Source organism: Stegodyphus dumicola, chromosome 3 (assembly GCF_044657685.1).
Source record: "Stegodyphus dumicola isolate Sdum_Otavi_A_Nest chromosome 3, ASM4465768v1".
NCBI classification, from domain to species: domain Eukaryota; kingdom Metazoa; phylum Arthropoda; class Arachnida; order Araneae; family Eresidae; genus Stegodyphus; species Stegodyphus dumicola.
The window spans coordinates 90767600-90786829 of record NC_140770.1 but is presented as its reverse complement, the minus strand read 5'-3'; the positions used below and the strand labels follow the sequence as shown (position 1 = coordinate 90786829).

Below are 19230 nucleotides of genomic sequence, written 5' to 3'. Positions count from 1 at the left end.
CCAGTCTTCCTAGTATTCCTAATTTTATCTACAGACTTTCCATCCACTCATAATATCAGTAAAATGTCAGATATGAAAGCCAGGTATATTTTCCATGCTATTGCACTTCAGTTTAATTTATACAATACATATACCATACTGTGATCTTTATGATACTCATGTTAGGCTGAACCCCTTAGAATGTACGTTACCGAAACAATGTTAATAATTGAATGAACTTATTCCTGACAATAACTAATTATATCTTATCAATATATATAATCATTATGGGTTTGACTGTTTGTATTCAAATCCCTCAAGAAAGCAGAAATTTTTAAGTTACCTCATGTATATAAGTACAATAATAGTAAACCATAATTATCTGGCATTCAACTAACCAAGAAAGTTCAAGTAACTGAAATTTTTTAGTATTTTAGAAACACCCACCACTCTAAAAAATTAAGCAAACGAGAGGTTTGAAAGGCTTTGGACTGTTCTTCCCACACTGTTTTTATTAGTTTTCCCTTCATTACAATTGTTGAATTTAATGGAGGAAACTGAATCTTCTGAATTAACAGTATGGGTGTTTGGTCATCAGTGATACTGATCTTATAAGTGCTGTTAAGTTAGAATATAGTGCCACCTATCGTATAGGGAGAGAAACTCTCACTTGGCCAATCTGGATTCGGCTAAGCAACATGCCAGAGCATGTATTAGATCTGAATAGTTAATTACTGTAAATAAATTAGTTAGTTCTTTTGCTATACAGTCCACTTATTAGTTTAGAATCAAAGTACATGGTCTGTCGAGCCGGAGAAATGAACAAAATGCTGGCATTAGATAGAAACAAAACTTCGTTAAAAGCGAAACTAACTAGGTTAGAAAATGTAGTGAAGGAATATGATGATAGTTCGAATAAGAATGAAATTCAAATAAAGTATAGATCACTACAAAGCATTCAAATGGATATTAGAAACTTGAGGATTAGATATTTCGAAAGCGTTGATGAAAAAGATGTCACAGCTATCGATGAAGAAATCGCCGAAATGGAAGAAAGAACTGAAGTTCTGGAGGTAAGAATTATGGAAATTCTATCATCTATAGCACATTCTGAAAATGAAAATGATTGTAGTAAATTTGATCCTAAAGCACAAATACGTTTGCCAGAATTACCAATTCCTAAGTTTTCTGGTAAATATACCAAATGGAATAATTTTAAGCTTCAATTCGAAAACATCATAGCGAATAACACGCAATTAACAGAAGTTCAGAAACTCTACTATTTAGAGGCTGCATTAACTGATGAAGCAAAAAATCTTGAAACTGTTGATGATACATTTAGTTCTCTATTTAAAGCTCTTCAAGATAGGTATGAAAATAAAAGAATATTAATTGAGACACATATAAAGTCAATAATGGATTTATGTACCTTAACATTCGAATCGTCTAAAGGAATAAGATATGTAATAGATAATGTTACTAAAAACGTTAGGGCTTTGAATGTTTTAAAATATGAGAAAAATAATTTATCGGATATTCTGTTATTAAATATCGTACTTCAGAAACTAGATTTTGAAACGCGCAAACAATTTGAACTACGCATTAATGCTACGGAAGTTCCTATGTTTGATGAATTAATTTCGTTTTTAGAGAAAAGATGTCAGTTATTGGATAACATTAACTGTAGTATTAATAAAATGAAATATCCGTTAGAAAAAAGTTCGAAATCAAAGGCTCTGATGGTTAATACCGATAGTGTTTCGATTTGTGTTATATGCAAAAATAATCATCATCCACTGCATAAATGTGATTCATTTTTGAAATTAAATCCAAATCAAAGATATGAAATAGTTAAAACCCATAAATTGTGTCGCAAAATGCAATTCTAAGTTCAGATGTTGGGAATGCCATAAAAAACACCATTCATTAATACATCACCTGCTCAGAAATGGGGCGCCATGGAACATAAGTTAGACAAAACAAAAACAGAAGCAGAGAGTGACGAAATTATAAACAAGAAGGAGTGACGAAATTATAAACAACTGCAATAATATATATTTGCAATTCCAAGGAAAAAGAATCCCAGTTCGTGCAATACTTGATAACAGCGGCATGAGTTGTTTCCTGTGTGAAGGAGTTGCTAATTTGTTAAATTTAAAGAAAGAAAGAATTTTTGCATCTGTATCCGGAATTAATGAGAACGTTATAAATATCAATTATCAACTAGATGTACAGATTTCGAATAAGGATTTAACATATGTAAGATCAGTTAATTGCTTGGTTATTTCTAAAATAACCAATGTAACTCCATCAAGATGTTTAGATGTGCAGTCATTAAATATTCCCATTGATATTGAATTAGCGGATCCGCAATTTGGAACACCTAACAAAATAGATATGTTACTAGGGGCCAAATTGTTCTTTGAGATTTTAAAAGAAGGAAAATTTCAATTAGAAAATCAACCGTTGATATTTCAAGAAACAGTGTTTGGATATATCGCGTCTGGTGCATGCAAGAGTGACTCAGAAGTAAATTATTGCGGTTTAGTTCTAAATAGTGAAGAAAGAGTTGAAGAAATTTTGCAAAAATTTTGGGAAGTTGAATCCATTGGAAATATTGAGGATGCTTTGAGTGAAGAAGAAAAATACTGTGAAGAACATTTCAAGCGTACTCACTATAGACAAAATGATGGAAGATACCTAGTTCAGTTACCCATAAGGGAAGGTATAGAATTAGGAGAATCAAAAACGCTGGCTGAGAAAAGATTGCATCAAGTGTGGAATCGACTAGAAAGCGATTCGAAGATGAAAACATTATATAAGAATTTTATTAAAGAATATAAGGATCTAAATCACATGGAAGAAGTTCAAGAAATTGAAACATCGACTTGCAATTATCTTAGTCATCATGGAGTTTATCGGCCAGAGAAAGCCTCTACCAAGCTTCACGTTGTGTTTAATGGATCCGCGGTTACTAGCAATGGAAAGTCATTGAACTCAATATTAATGAAAGGGCGAATACCTCAAGAAGATTTATTTTCTATTATTATTAGATTTCGAAAGTACAACTATGCATTAGAAGCTGATGTTCAGAAGATGTACAGACAAATACTTATTAAACCATCTCAACAAAACCTGCAGTTGATCTTGTGGAAGGAATCAGTTGGTAGTCCTGTGCAGACTTACTGTCTAAGGACTGTAACATACGGAACAGCAAGTGCACCATTCCTTGCAACAAGGGTCCTGAAGCAGTTAGCAATGGATGAAGCGACAGACTTTCCTCATGCCTCAAGAGCCATACTGAAGGACTGTTACATGGACGACATTATCAATGGAGCTAATACGCTGCAAGAAGCCAAGGAGTTGCAGACACAGTTAACCTGTCTTCTAGAACGTGGTGGAATGTAGTTACACAAATGGTGTTCAAATAATGCAGACCTATTGAAAATAAAGAAAGTGCTACTCAGGATTACTCCTTTCAAGTTACGGATAAGCCTCAGATTACAAAAGCCTTAGGAATGTCATGGAATACGTCTACAGACTGTTTTTCTTACGATCTAAAGATACCTGACTTTGAAGAAACAGGCACGAAAAGAGATGTCTTATCAACGATAGGTCGCCTGTTTGATCTGTTAGGTTTAATTGGACCTGTTACGACAAAAGCTAAAATATTTTTACAAAACCTTTGGCTTCTAAAATTAAATTGGAATACACCTCTTCCTAAAAATTACTTTGAAGAATGGAAGAAATTTCTGCATAGTCTCAAAATAGTCAACGATTATCGCATCCCTAGATTTGTTCTAACCAATGGATTACAGCAAATAGAAATTATAGGATTCTGTGATGCTGGTCAGAAAGCCTACGGTGCTGCAATTTATGTAAAATGTATGTCATCTTCAAATGAATGTTCATCAAGACTTCTGTGCAACAAGTCTCGTGTGTCACCTCTGAAGTCAATTACCATTCCTCGTTTGGAGCTTTGTGGTACAGTTTTGTTGGTAAAACTAATGAAAAGAATACTAGAGGCCATTCAGCTACCTATAGTCAACGTGTATTACTTCACCGATTCATCAATAGTGTTAGCATGGATTAAGAAGGAACCTTATCAACTAAAGACATTTGTTGCTAATAGAGTATCTCTTATTCGAAGCATGACCGCAGTTCATGAGTGGTACCATGTTAGCACTCACAATAATCCAGCTGATTTGATATCACGTGGAGCTGAACCTAAAGATCTTCTTCATAATGATTTATGGTGGTGTGGACCAACTTTCTTGACTAAGGAGAGGTTTTTGTCTAATCCTTGTGAAGTAATTTCATCTCATATGGATGATGTGGAATATGTCAAAGAACTCAAACTTAAGGATAATGACTTAGTTAATCTAAATGTGAACTCTAATTCCCTTGTTTTAGATCATATTCTTAACATTAGTAATAACTATATTCATATTATTCGTGTATTAAGTTTTGTTTGTAGATTTATAGCCAATTGTAAGGGAAAAAATTTAATAGGTTCTCTAACAGTTAAAGAATTGGATGATGCTGAGAAAATCATGATCAGGTATGTACAGTTACAACATTTTAGCAAGGATATTCTATCTTTAAAAAATAAGAATTGTGTTTCTTCCAAAAGTAAGTTAAAATTTTTATGTCCATTTCTAGATAATGATTCTCTTCTGAGAGTAGGAGGCAGACTTGCCAATAGTAATCTTAATTACAACCAAAAGTTTCCTTATGTAATGCCAAAAGATCATGTATTTACTAGATTAATTTTTCAGTATTACCATGTTAAATATTTACATCTTGGTGCTCAAGCACTATTGCATCAGGTTCGTAGTAAAATTTGGGTTATTAATGGTCGAGATATAGCTCGAAAGGTTGTACATGAATGTGTAACATGTTTTAAGGTTAAACCAATTGTATGTGAACAACTTATGGGAAATTTACCTAGTGAGAGAGTTAATCCAGGGTTTGTATTTAATACGTGTGGACTCGACTTTTCTGGTCCATTCCTCATCAAGTATAAAAATCAGAGAAAGGGTAATTATGCAAAAGTGTACGTTGCTATATTCATTTGTTTAGCTACTAAAGCAATACATTTAGAGGTAGTGACTGATTTAACCACAGATTCATTACTTGCTACTATTAAAAGATTTATTGCTAGACGTGGAAAATGTAATACCATAATGTCAGATAACGGTACTAATATGGTTGGTGAAAAAATAGTTTAGTCCTTAAATCTAATTCTGACATAGTAGATTTCTTAACATCTGAAGGTATAAATTGGAAACTAATTCCACCTAGAGCACCTAATTTCGGTGGATTATGGGAAGCAGGTATTAAGTCATTTAAATATCATCTTCAACATACAATTAGCAGTTATAAATTAACTTTAGAAGAATTTTGGACTGTTGTCACACAGATTGAAGGTATTCTCAATTCTCGTCCAATTTTACCTTTATCAACAGATGCGAATGACTTTGAAGCCTTAACGCCGGGTCATTTTTTAATTGGACGTTCCATTACTTCATATCCTGAACCAGATTTGTCTCATCTTACAGATAATAGAGTTTCTAAATGGCAAGTTATTACCAAATTCATTCAAGTTATTTGGAAACGTTGGCAAACTGATTATTTAAATCATCTACAACAACGCACCAAATGGTTTATTAATAAAGAAAATTTAAAGGCAGGTATGTTAGTTGTGTTAAAGGAAGATAATCTTCCCCCATTTAAATGGTCTTTAGCTAGAATTCTAGAAGTTTTACCTGGTAAAAATAATACGGCCAGAGTTGTTAAAGTGAAAACATCAAATGGTGTGTATATTCGATGTATTAGTAAAATTTGTTTATTACCTATCCAGGATAATAATGCTTAGTTTACATTATTATGTTCTTATTGAAAATTGTGCTTTACATTAAAATGGAACTGTTTAAAGAATAAGTTCGATTGTAGCATAGTGAATGTTTATGTTCTTAAAATGTTACATTATTTTATATTATATTCATGATGAAAGATTATCTATTAGCTTTCATATTGTATTGTAGAATTAGTTGTTCTTGATTTGTTAAATTGTATGTTTGTTTGTAATTTACATGTTGAAATTTGTAATTTCAACGGGCGGCGGCATGTTAAGTTAGAATATAGCACCACCTATTGGATAGGGAGAGAAACTCTCACTTGGCCATCTGGATTTGGCTAAGCAACAAGCCAGAGCATGTATTAGATCTGAATAGTTAATTACTGTAAATAAATTAGTTAGTTCTTTTGCTATACAGTCCACTTATTAGTTTAGAATCAAAGTACAAGTGCAGTGATTTAGATTTAAAAAGTTTTGTTTCTTATAAGGTGTTTAAATAGATATTTTATATATGTCAAGATATAGAAGAGGATAAAACTATATTTTGGTGGTATGTATATAATTCTTTAAATATTCTTTATAATACTAATGTGAGTATAATTGTTTCAAGAACAGATGTTATTCATTTTTGAAAGGTTTCTTTTCTAGGGGTAAAGACTGTGCCAGAAATTTGATTTAGTATTATATAATGCATGGACATGATGTCACAATTTAATCATAAGATTTCTGCCTTGATCTTAAGCAAACCATATTAATTTTTGATAAGTAGGTTTAACTTTTGTAAAGAAGGATATAAGTTAACTGATGTTTACCGGTTTTTCTCTCACATTTTGAAAAAAATGATTAGAATTTTCAACTTGCATTTCAATCAACAGAACAACATACAGTTCAGTATTTTAAAAGTTATAGGATCCTGGCATCAAAAAAAGTATACATAATGGGTCCGATTTGTAACTTTATTTGAAAGTGATGCAACGTGAAAAATTAAGAAAAGCAGTTTAAGTTTTTTGCTATATTCATAACTTGTATTTGCTGATTACCTTTTTTAGGAAAGAATGAGTTCCTCTGGCTGCTGATAAAATGAATTTTAGTAACAACTCTACCAACTTTATGGCTGATGAGATTTCATAACTGGATAAAATGTTTTACTTCCATATGTTTAAAGCTTACAAAATGCATCAACTTATACATCAGAAATGCACTTTTTAAAAAAACAATTTTACACAATTTTAAAGGTGAGCTTTTGATATTCAAGTTGATAACAAATAAGATGATCTTTTCATAATTTTAGACCAGAAATTGCTTCCATGCATTTGACTTTTCTACTAAGAAGTGTATATTTTATATGCTCTATTACCTGAAACTTTGATATATTTGACATTTCCCAAGCTTTTGTGATAGTTGATCTTTTACTATACTTACACATTTTCCCACCGAACACGAAAGTTCGTTCTCATCAACCATAAAAGTTGATGAAAACTTCAAACTTGTACTAATCCATCAGCAAAATTTTGAAGCAACAGATGGCTCTTTATTTACTTAGATAATCAGTCATAGACCACTCTTTATTTAGCTACATGATCAAAACTTACAAACAATGGATACATCATATGAAAGATTTAAATAAGCATAAGCTTTGAGATTATCTGATAAATAAATTCACTAAAATTGGCACCATTTATTTCAATGGCCAAAAATTCCTAATTAAATTTCAAATAGCAACAAAATAATCATCTTTTTTATGAAACCAGTGCATGTAAATGTGCTTAAATACAAATTTAGATGGTGTTGTGCAGTTCTAGAGTGTTTTTGATGCATAATTTTGCCAAATTACTGAGTCATTCAATGTTTTGAGCAGGTGCATCAGTATCAGGATTCATAAAATACATTGGTCATTAACTTTAAAATGCTCCAATCCTGTAGCTTGTAATTCATTAGTTTTGTGGGCCGTCCAAGAAACTGAAGTAATTTTAGATCAAAAACAAAAGGGGTTGAATATTTCACATTGGCTTATCGAGAATTAATACATAAAACCAAAGCGAAGTACTTATGAGCGTACTTTAATATCACACTTACTCATTGCTGACACTAATCACACTGTTTGGCAACAGTTTAAGTTATGACATAGTCAATGAGAAAAAAATATAATTACCATTTATTCATACAACTAAAAGTTATTATATCGCAAGCCATAAATATACAAAATATAAACAAAAATATACAAATTAAAACAAAATGGAAGGGGATATTACTCGGTAGTTGGCAACTGATGCTGGGCGATAAGGGTGATCACTTTCAACTATGGCATAATGATTAGAGGTGGTTGATAAATGTGTGTCACAACGATCAGAATCATGTTCAGTACTTTTATCACTAGGTATACTGCTTTTAGGACCTTTCTTATTCAGAGAAGAAACAAGTGGAAGGAGCTCTTGTACCATAGACAGAACTTGAACTGCACTCTGAAAAATATTTTTAATAAAAATCTCAACACATTTTTAAATTATTCAAATATTCTGCATAATCATAGATTTTCTTTTGAAATATGCATATATATATATATAAGTAGAATTTTTCTAAAAGCATGTACACATTTTAAAGCTGTATATATACAAAGAATTTACTAGAATTAAGATATGGCAATCATGAAAATGTTTGTAGTCAAATTTGGAGGAGGGGGGGGAGAATCCGCAACCAATAAGTAGTATACCTATGATTACATGACAAATAAAATCTATATTGTGGAAACACAATCTCTTTTCATCAGATATGAAGAATTATACAACAAGAACTGACAAATCTAAATTTTATGGAAAAAAAAGTAACATTTTGATTCAAGCTTTCATCAGGCACCTAAATGCCTGTAGTCATTATAAATCAAAAGAAAATTCTGCATATCTTTAAAATGAACTGTTTTGAGCTAGGAAAATTACAATAAAGGGCTAGCACTCTACCTCAAAATGAAATATCAGACTCTAATTTTACAAAAATAGAATGTATGAATAATTGGGCATGAAACAGAACACCTTAGTAAATATCTGATGTGGATGCCACATGACTTCTTTGTAAAGCCTGCTAAATCATATACATTTTTTGCTGCAATTCACTTAAGCTTACTTCTTTAAATTTCATTAGAAATACATTTCTGATTTAATTAATTCAGTTCTCATTTTGCAGGGGGCAAAAATATATAAAAACTCAAAAATCTCCATTAAAGACTAACATACAGAAAAATCTAAAATATCAAATACAGTTAAACATATTATTATTATTATTTTCAATTAAAACTAGAGATTCTACACCAAAACAAGCAGTTCGGACAATGGGCATAAAGTCCAAAATTTAAAGTTAACTTTCGGTTCCACTGGGCAAAAAGACTCTGAAGTTGGTACACTAACTGACTTAATTCACTGCTGTACTAAGAGTTTCAAATATAAACAAATGACAGTCTTGAGAGGCCTAGCTCCACTCAAACTTTTAAATAATTGATTATTCTACAATTATTGCATGTAGATTAACTGAAGGCATAAAAACTTAACTGGAACATAAGAATAACATAATTCAATCATTTTTAATGTGATAATATTTTTTAATAATTTTTAATTTACCAACATAAAAGAATAAAAAACTGAACTCGCTAAATCGAGTAAGAGTGAGAATATAAATATTGCATATACACACGTTTGGTGAGGTTGATTGCAACAAAAAAAAAAAAAAAAAAAAAAAAAAAAGGGGGAGATGCATAACTACATGTTATAGCACTCCCATATACAAAATTTCAGCATTCTATGGCTGCTTGTTTTTGAATTATGTGAGATACACACATAAGTACAGATGTCACGAGAAAATTCTCTACTGAATCCATTTTAAATTAATTTCACACTCTGTTTTAGGAAGGAAAAAAAAGAGTCTTTTATTCTGTCTGCACGTACAGATGTCACAACAAAACATCATTCAAATGGATTCGAGAGCAGTCAAAATGGCTATTTTCATTTATATATGATATCAGAAATTTTCTGCGATTACAATAATTCCTTTACTTCGTACAAAGAAATAATAATAATGAAATCTTTGAAAATAAAAAATTTAATTTGCTGCACTCAGAGCAACTGCTAAAAGTACACATCCTCAATGATGGTGTGCCTTGGTGGTAGCAGCTCATAATGTAACACTAGGTGATTAGTCTAGTAGAACAGAGTATGACCTTGTGTGAGACCAGAGCAGACCTTGTGTGAGACGGGGTCACACAGTAGCAACAAATGTCTTGTAAGCTTCAAAACATCCTACTGACCCCATTTTTCTTCACTTGTAAACAGACTAAATAATGGATGTGTTGAAAGGAAAAGACAGCAATGAAAAACACGCTATCATTTTTTGTTCCTTGTTGGCTGCCAACAATACGAGGGATACCCACTTGCTCAACTTGTACTCCTTCCTATGTGGTGTAGATAAGTCTGACTTTTTCCGAGGAAACCTGAAAGCATTTGGCAATTTCATCACCCCTTTGCCTGCTGTCCTTCTCTATAGCTGTCTTCTTCTCTACGGTCTTATTGTCCAACACATGCGTTCACTCACTGTGGGGTTCATCAAAGGCTTGGGTCTCCCAACCTGAACTTTTGAAACCAATGCCTGGTGGTGCATTCAGCCATGGCATCCTCCCTGATTGCCTGATATATTTGACAACTTGATAAACAAGCCCACCTCAAACTCATCCAACAAACAACTATAAACAGGCTGATTCAATACCTTCATTTCTTTTCGGCACTAGACTAGCTGTGAATGCTATGTAAGTGCAACATTCCTGTATTACTGGAGGTCAATTGTGTCTTTAATTCTCCATCACTTTTCTGGTATGCGAATCATTTCATTTTCTGTGTTCCCTCTTTATTTCTACTCCATCTTCATTTAATGCAATGTCAAAAATAGTAAGAACATTTTTAATTACCTTGTACCATGGACAAATATACGCATATTTAATGAATATTTTTTTTTTCAAAAGGGAAAGATTTTTAATTCTCTATTGATATGAGGTACCATGAGATGTAAACAGTAGCACTATTTATCAACATTTTCATGCTGCCATAGCTAATACCTGTAAGTTTCACTTTAAAAAAAAAATCCGAAAGGTTTCAGATTTTAAATTACGTTCAAAAGGGTAGTTTTTATAACGTTTTGTGTGTTACCTTTATTTATTAAATAGCATGTTCTATGTACTCAAACTATAAAATTCAGTTCAACAGCAATATCGCGAATTAATTTTAAAATGAGCATATCTTTAGAATTTCCGATACAGAGTCTCACATGCTGGAGATATAAATGTTTTTTATCGTACAATGTTGCCACTGCTTGCAATCGTTGCTTTGAAATCGTTTAGTTTTTTAATAAAAAATTCGTTGAAGTGTTACAAAATCCGAAATTGATAATAAAACAAATTTAAAATTCAAATTAGGGCTTCCACATGCCCATATTATATGGAAGATTACGTTATTCAAATTTTGATGGCTCTAGGTACCATTGTTTTAAGAGTTTTAATGATTCCAACTTTATTATTAGGTTTAAAGTTGCCATCATTAAAAACACTGGGTTAATTAAGCTGGAGGTAAATGACATATACAGTACAATACACGTTTTCTTCATAGTGTTTAAAGTTTTTTTTTTTTTTTTTTTTTCTTTTTTTTTTTAATTATGTCTTGTGCAATGCATCAAATGTAAACATGTTTAAGTAAAGGTAAACAAGATAACTGTTTAAGTAAAGGTCGGAAGGAAAATGAATAAAATTCTGTTCCAGAAATATGAAGGTCTAACCTTCTCTAGGTAAAAGTTACCCAACTGAATAAGATGGAACTGTTAAAAGAAAAAGAAAAATGAAATTGAAAATGTTTTTTAAAAAGTACAGAACATGATACATAACAAAACAAACAGCAAAATTATTTTGCATGAGAAATATTTTTTTTTTTATTAATCTCTTCTATTTAATGCTTCAAACAGAACTTATCAAGGAAAAAGTGTTTTGAAGCCTTAAACAGAGTTGATTGATCAGTTCCAAATACATTTCATTTCTCTGAAACATTTGAAACTTGAACATTACTAAAGCATGATTTTAAAACAAATTTCTAATTAGTCTCAAATGCTGAGATCCCTACATGCATTTCTGCTCAAAGTAAACAAAAATATAAAAATTATATGCAAATGTTTAAAAGTAGTATAAAAACCTAAAAATAGGCAAAACCAAACTAATTACACAAAACTAAATTAAATCAAGAAGGAAAATTCTAAAACAAGAATTAATGAATCAATTTGTTGTTCATACTTGAAAAAGAATAAATTGTTCATAGTCGAATTATATACAACCAAATGCACGGTCTGGTTCAATTACCTATAATTTTATCTTTTTGTGAACTATAATTTTTGCAAAAAAGAGAGTCAATAAAACTTATTGCTGGAGCGATCAAGGTTAATTATGAAAAAAATGCCTTATACACTTCCCCTGTTAAAGGATGACTGGGCTTTAGGAGACCCAATCCCCAAATCCTGGCAGTGAAGAATTATCATCTACCACCTTTTAGTTTGGGTGCCACTGCTGAATTATTTGGTTATTTTGAAGCAGGAAACATGAAAAATGAGCAGTGCCCTCGGCTGGAATCGAACCTGAACCTCTCGAATACACGCCAAACGTGCAACTGTTACACCATGAAGGCATGCAAAAAGAAGGGAGAAAATACCTTATAGAATATAAAACTATAATTATTTTTATGTCTGGATACATATTTATCTGAAATACCATAAGGCTCATCCAAAAATCCAGTGCATCCTTTGATAACCACTGATGTAACACAATAGCATACACTGAAATAAGTAGGCAAACAAATAGACAATTTACTGCACAACACAAATGCTATCTGCTTTGACATAAATTGTCTGTTGATGGACTCTGTTGATAGATGACTATGTTCCAACTTTCTATGGAAACTGGTTTGTATTCACAAATACAAAAACACAAAAGCTCCTAATCACCTATTTCATAACCCACCAGTTCAGCAGACAGGAATCAAACTTTGACTGAGCTACCAATATTCAGTGGTCTTATTTTAGTTGCTCAGAAGTTCACATTTTGAAATTGTGAGATCAATGTATAAAAAATTTATATTGCCTATATTAATCTTTAAAACATAATTATTCCTATGCATCACAAGATTATAAATATATTTTGTAAATAGATGTAAGATTTAAAGGAATTGTCTAAAATATTTTGAAATTTTAATGCAATTACATGCAACAAATATTTTTACAAATAAAGATTATCAGCTACAGCTAGCTCAAAGAGGAATTAGTGGAAACACTACAAATTCTCTTTAATGCAATAAATTAGTCACAAATTTGGTTCTAAAACTGTAATATCATAGTGAGCAAAAATCACAACTTCACTGTTATAAACAGATAATACAATTACTAAACTGAACACAAAAAGAATAATATATAATTCTAAACATACTAACTCTCAACATCTCATAGCTCCCAATAACCTCTTATTTATATCACAGCCAAGGAGAGTCAACACTATCAGAATTATCTAGAAAATCTTATTTCAGAATTTTCTAGAAAATAAGTGCTATGGTCTCAAAAATGCATTTTTTAATATACATTTCCTTTATTTCTAACTTCAGTATGCAACCAAGATGGTAAGAAATTACTAAATTCTGCAATTAGTTGTCATCAGTCTATACTTCAGTTCTTCTTGAGCTACTTTCATTATTACAACCTCTACTTACTCAGAATTATAAACACTGTAAAAGTAAAACTGCATAGTGCAATAAATAAATATAAAATTAACAAAAAATTTACTAAATAACTAAATTAAATCATAAATAAATGGACAAAATAAACCAATATTATTACATAACATTATATAAACAAATAAACACAAACATTTACAGCAATATCATAAACATGTCGAGCAAATTATACCCGGGGATCTGAAGTTGCTACTGGACCCAAATGAGCAAAAATGAGGGGTAGAAGCATAGTGACTACATGTGATGTACCAAATGCACACAGAACATCATTATCTAGAAAAATAACACATTATTCATTAAAAATACACACAAAGAAATAAAACTAATATTCAGTGTTCCTTTAATGAGAGTAAACAAAGTTAATAAAAGCATTTTAACTTCAAGAAACTGTTATGAAATTAAAATCTAAATTTTACACAAAAGCCTTCAAGAAATGTATGAATCAGTATAGCTATAATCAGTATAAATTGAAACAATTATATATCAAACCAATGAAGTCAATGATGTGTTTCTCTATAATTCAAGTTTTGATGAACTAAATAGCAGCATTGCATACATTTCAGAATAACAAATATAATAGGCTTACAGTTTATTTACAGTTAAAAATTAGCGCAAAATCTGTTAGACCTGCTCTCTGAATGTACTTCATTAGTGATTAATATATATATAATCATTTTTAATGCTTACATGAATGCAGAAAAAAACGTGCATTCATGCAAAATACACAAGTATATTTGTTCTTTAATAAATTAAAGAGCCATAAATAAAAGAGTATTTTTCATAAACAAATAATTAGTTGGAATTATTGACATGCAAACAATTTCACAGTCAACTATAAAAATTTTATTGAATATCACAGATGTTAGATCTATAATTTTTTAGCTAAAGCAATAACATAAGCAATTATAAAAAACTGAAATTAACATTAAATACATTCCCTCCGGGCATAAGAATATGAGATCTTGCAGTTTCAATACTAAATTTATAGGAAGGGAAGGATATTTTCCTTCTCTTCTTACACACAAATTAACAAAAAATTTTTTAAAAAAAGGCATGTAAATAAAATTATAAAAATTATATTTACCGTCAACTGACTGCGCTTTTATAAACAGTTTAGCAGCTGTTTTCACAATAGAATTACAAATTGCTAAAGCATTACGCCTAGCCTGTAGCTCAGCTAAATCACGAGAGTTTTGTACACTTTCAGTATCTTGAGGAGTGCTTAAAAAAACAGAAATCCTAGCTTTAATAAAGACATATAATAATAAAAACCTTTACATAATAAGCAAAATAAATACTAAACACTGCACTTACATAAAAAGATATACTTACGAGATTTCCGATTTATAAATAAAAAAATATGAGAATTACAATAAAATACTGAAAAAATATTAAATATATTCTTAATTAAGTGTAATCATATCTTCATAACAGCATTAAAAATACTTTAATTTATGATGGAAAGCATATTCTAAAATGGATATTTAAAAGGAAGGATTGAAACAAAACAGAATTAAAACTTATAGCAAGAGTACAAGCTTGCAACTTTTTTCCCCTTGGAAGAAGAAAAATATTTCATTTCATGAAATAATAATAATCTCTGCACTTAAAGAAGATTTTTATATCTACTTTTAACTGGAAAAAAAAAACTATATGCACTGAAATTGGATTTCTGCCATCTTAACACACATTCGGAATTAATACCTTACTTTTATTGCTATAAACCAAGACGTCCTTTTGTTATTGCTGACAAAGGATCTTAAAATCATTTGTGTTCTCAGACCCAGTACCTTCAATTTAAGGAACAACCAAAAGTTGCATAGAGCTGCATCAAGAAAATCCAAAGCTTCCCAGAGATACAAGACACTTTGACTAAAAATTCCAGATGAGATAAAATACGTACACTGCAGGAATGCTATGACAAAGCCTGCTAATCTTCATAATCTTATGACTTGATATTTCATGAAATAGTGCATTTCATATGTAAAAATTTTCCTAAGATATATTTATCACTGATACTATGATTTTCTAAAGCATAACAAATTACATTTTGGGGAAGGTTGGAAAAGTGACTTTTCTCAACTAACTTCAACACCTTTCAACTTTTAAGAAACCAGTTGTGCATTTTTTTACCTTAATGAGCTTGGCAACTTTCAGTGACAACTGTAATTTCTGAGCTGTACATGTAAATACAAAATTAGATTCATCCTTGATGTTTATTTTTTGAACAAACTCCAGATTTTGATTAAAACTACAGTACACATATATGTTTCTATCAAAATATTATCTACAGCAAGTATGTCAGCAGCTTTAGTGCAAATATTACTGCAATTTAAGACATACCTAAAATTTCAGTCACAGCCACTATCACCAAATGCTAAGTCATTTTTACTTTTTCTTAAGTTGAAATGCACACTTCCCTTCACTAATACGTAATTTGTTTGGCTAGTACTGGTTTTCAGAATGCCAGTTATATAAGAAATGAATCTTCAATTTTCTTATGATTTCATATTGGGTTTTATTAAATTCTGGCATAATTTAGTACAATAACTTTATTATTTATTGATTGTGACCACATGAAAAAATGGTAATAAAAATTGTAATAAAATCATATACTAAGCAGCTAAGAGAAAATTTGTAATCCTATTTGTCAGCTAGGAATTTCCCACCAATTTGCAATAAAAAGTATGATGCTAGACAATTTTCAATGAGACTGTCTATGATGCATAGTAAAACATTCTGCTTATCAAGTTCTTGATCAAAGGTGAGAGTGTGAACTGTTATACATTTTGAAAATTGTGATGGACTTTTCAAAATGCACAATGTGGTGCATTTAACACCACCACTGACTTCTTGCACAGTAATATTCAATCTTGCCACACAACAGATTTTCTGAAGTATCTCCACTCGGAGCTGTTTGAATATCCTTCATACATCCGGATCTCACTCTCAGTTAGTTTTCATCTCTTCTAACAGCCAAAGAAATTCCTCTCTGATCAAGAATTCCAAAGCATTAGAGAGGCAGTTGTCATACATTGGTTCCAATGGCAGGTGACTAACAGAGGGATCCAGCAGTAAGACCTAAAGTATGGCAAATGTCCTTATTTGAGTGGTGATTGTATTGAAAAATTAACAGATACTGTATCTGCTGAAATAAAGCTTTCCATGAAATTATATTATGACTCCAGGAAAAGATACTTTCTAGATGCTTTCTGTATGTTGCACATAGTAGCATTGAATTTCAATTTATTCCTCAAATTCGTTGCTTTGTGAGAACAAAAGATTGACGGACAATCTCAGTAATAACGTACAAATGTAACTGCTTGTTCAGAAAATATACAAACCACTTCCATAAAATATTTTTCCAACCTGCCTAACATTAAACATCGTAATTTCAAAATCATTAAATGTCATAAATTCAAACCTATCTATCATTAAACGTTTACAAACACTCAAAAATAAAAAAAAAAAGTAATCATTAACTATGTATTTTTGAATACAGTATTAATTAAGAAAACATAGCAATTTGTGAAAAATATTTTTAAACTCAATCTAGCATTAGTGACATAACTTATATATCTATCATTAAATGTCATACAGTAACATAATTTTTTTTAAACAAAAATCCAAGCAGAATTCATTAAACAAATTATGGATATTCTTAGATAAAATATTGAGAATAAAAAATATAATTACCTGTAATAAAGAATCTGTGGTATCTGACCTCTTGTATGATTTGTACCATTAAAGCTTAAGGAGCAGTCACTAAAAGTGAAAATACAGCCATCTGGTCCTTTAACTTGAGACATTCCACCATCACCATTATTTGTCCGAGAACCATGGTTTCTTAATCGCACAGCATACTTGACATTTTCCTGATAACAGAAAAAAAAGATGTAAAATGTTACTTTCAGATATTAATACCCATAAGCAAACTATTGTTTTTTTTAGCATACTTTAAATCAAAGGCTGCAATACAATAATACATAATTTAATAAATCTTATCAACATTTTACCTAAAAAAGGAATTGATATCAATTACACAAAGTTCATCTTTAATGTTATTAATACAATGAAAAATGTACTGAAATTTATTTATATTGCAAATTTTATTTTAGAACCGAATTTCATCAAAAATAATACCTTGATTGCAACAGGTCTCTCAAACTTTATTTCAGCAACATCTCCATAACAATCTTCAGGACCAAATGTCCCACGAACAATAGCTAGAGTTTTCCATCTCTGAGTATGAGAAGGATCAGCACTACCACCACTTTGCTAGATATACAAGGTAAGGGATGAGAATAAATTCTTTCAAGATGTAACAGAACTAATATACAAAAGTCAAAAAGATCAGAGGCATATCTGCTCTGCTTTTAGTGATTTTTATGCTTTTTATTATTGTTCAAAAGAAGAACAATTGTATGTAAACAGTTGTCATGAACAGACAAAATAAAGATATATTCTGGACTTCTTAGGAGTATAAAACTAGAACTACAGAGTAGTGTTTTGATTCCCTCGCTTTTATACCTAAACAAAATAAACTAAATACATAAAAGTTGACGTATTCCTAAGTATAATTTTTTGTTGCATATCTGTGCAATGAAATAACTAATTTGTCCCCATTCAATTAGGAAATAAAGACCTAAGCCATCAAAATACATAACTATTATATTATAACTAAAAATATTTTACATACAAAATTTTTTCTATTTTTATATTAAATACTCATTTATTTTATAAGTACAATTTGTTGTATTTTTATATTAAATACTCATTTAGTTTAATTATAAGTCTCAGTGAAAAATATTTTTAAGTGTTAATGCAGATATTCCAAAATAATTATCAAGCAAAACTTTTCTAAATGACAATTTACACTGCATTAAAACTGTTGTAATTGGACATTTAATTAATAGCTTACATCATCCAGCAATTCTAGTTCATAATGCCATTCAGTTCCAACACCTCCATAAACAGTGACACCAGATATCAAAATGCCAGAACGATCAACACTAAAGCAAATTGCATCTGGTGAACCATTCCCAGTGTTCCATGTTCTGTTTTGGCTTACTTTTGTGAAACGTGATGGAGTAACATGCAGTACTTGGCCACTTGTTCCATGCATGTCCAGCTGATAGAAAATTTTAAAAAACATGGTAATTTTTACTTTATAACAAAAAAAAAAAAAAAAAAGTAACACAAAAATAAAGTATTCAATGCGAAGTGCATAGGATGCTAACTTGTATTAAAATACATGTAAAATTAGTTATATACTTCAAGAAAAAGATATTATTAATTGCACTTTTCTTTTCTTAAGGCTTAAAAAAAGATACAACTGTTTAACATTTCATTAAAAAGTACCAAGCTATTTCACTCAGATTTTAAAATTAATATGCAAAAAGGCCTATTTTCTTTGCTCTTTAGGTGACATTAAAGGTTATTTACATATGACTTAAATACAATTTGATATTAAACTTAATGAAGATATACTTACTACAGTACCAGCTGACTGATAAGATAACTCTGCTACAATAACTGCAATGAATGCACAAGCATTTGTTATCAGTTTAGAAGAGTGTTGGATACTTTCCTAAATAG

The 19230-nt window shown here is 30.6% G+C and overlaps 1 protein-coding gene across 2 annotated transcripts in view; it reads right to left on the bottom strand.

Annotated features, from left to right (window-relative positions):
* Positions 1–19230, bottom strand: part of hiw (MYC binding protein highwire) — a 256065-nt gene that overhangs the window by 118164 nt on the left and 118671 nt on the right. For both annotated transcript variants that reach the window (XM_085813060.1, XM_085813059.1), the window contains exons 35-41: positions 19127–19222; positions 18554–18763; positions 17776–17910; positions 17329–17507; positions 14717–14853; positions 13805–13905; positions 8092–8301 (exon numbers count right to left, since the gene is read on the bottom strand). In XM_085813060.1, the coding sequence (XP_085669186.1) occupies positions 8092–8301; positions 13805–13905; positions 14717–14853; positions 17329–17507; positions 17776–17910; positions 18554–18763; positions 19127–19222 (1068 nt within the window). The remainder of the gene's footprint in view (positions 1–8091; positions 8302–13804; positions 13906–14716; positions 14854–17328; positions 17508–17775; positions 17911–18553; positions 18764–19126; positions 19223–19230) is intronic.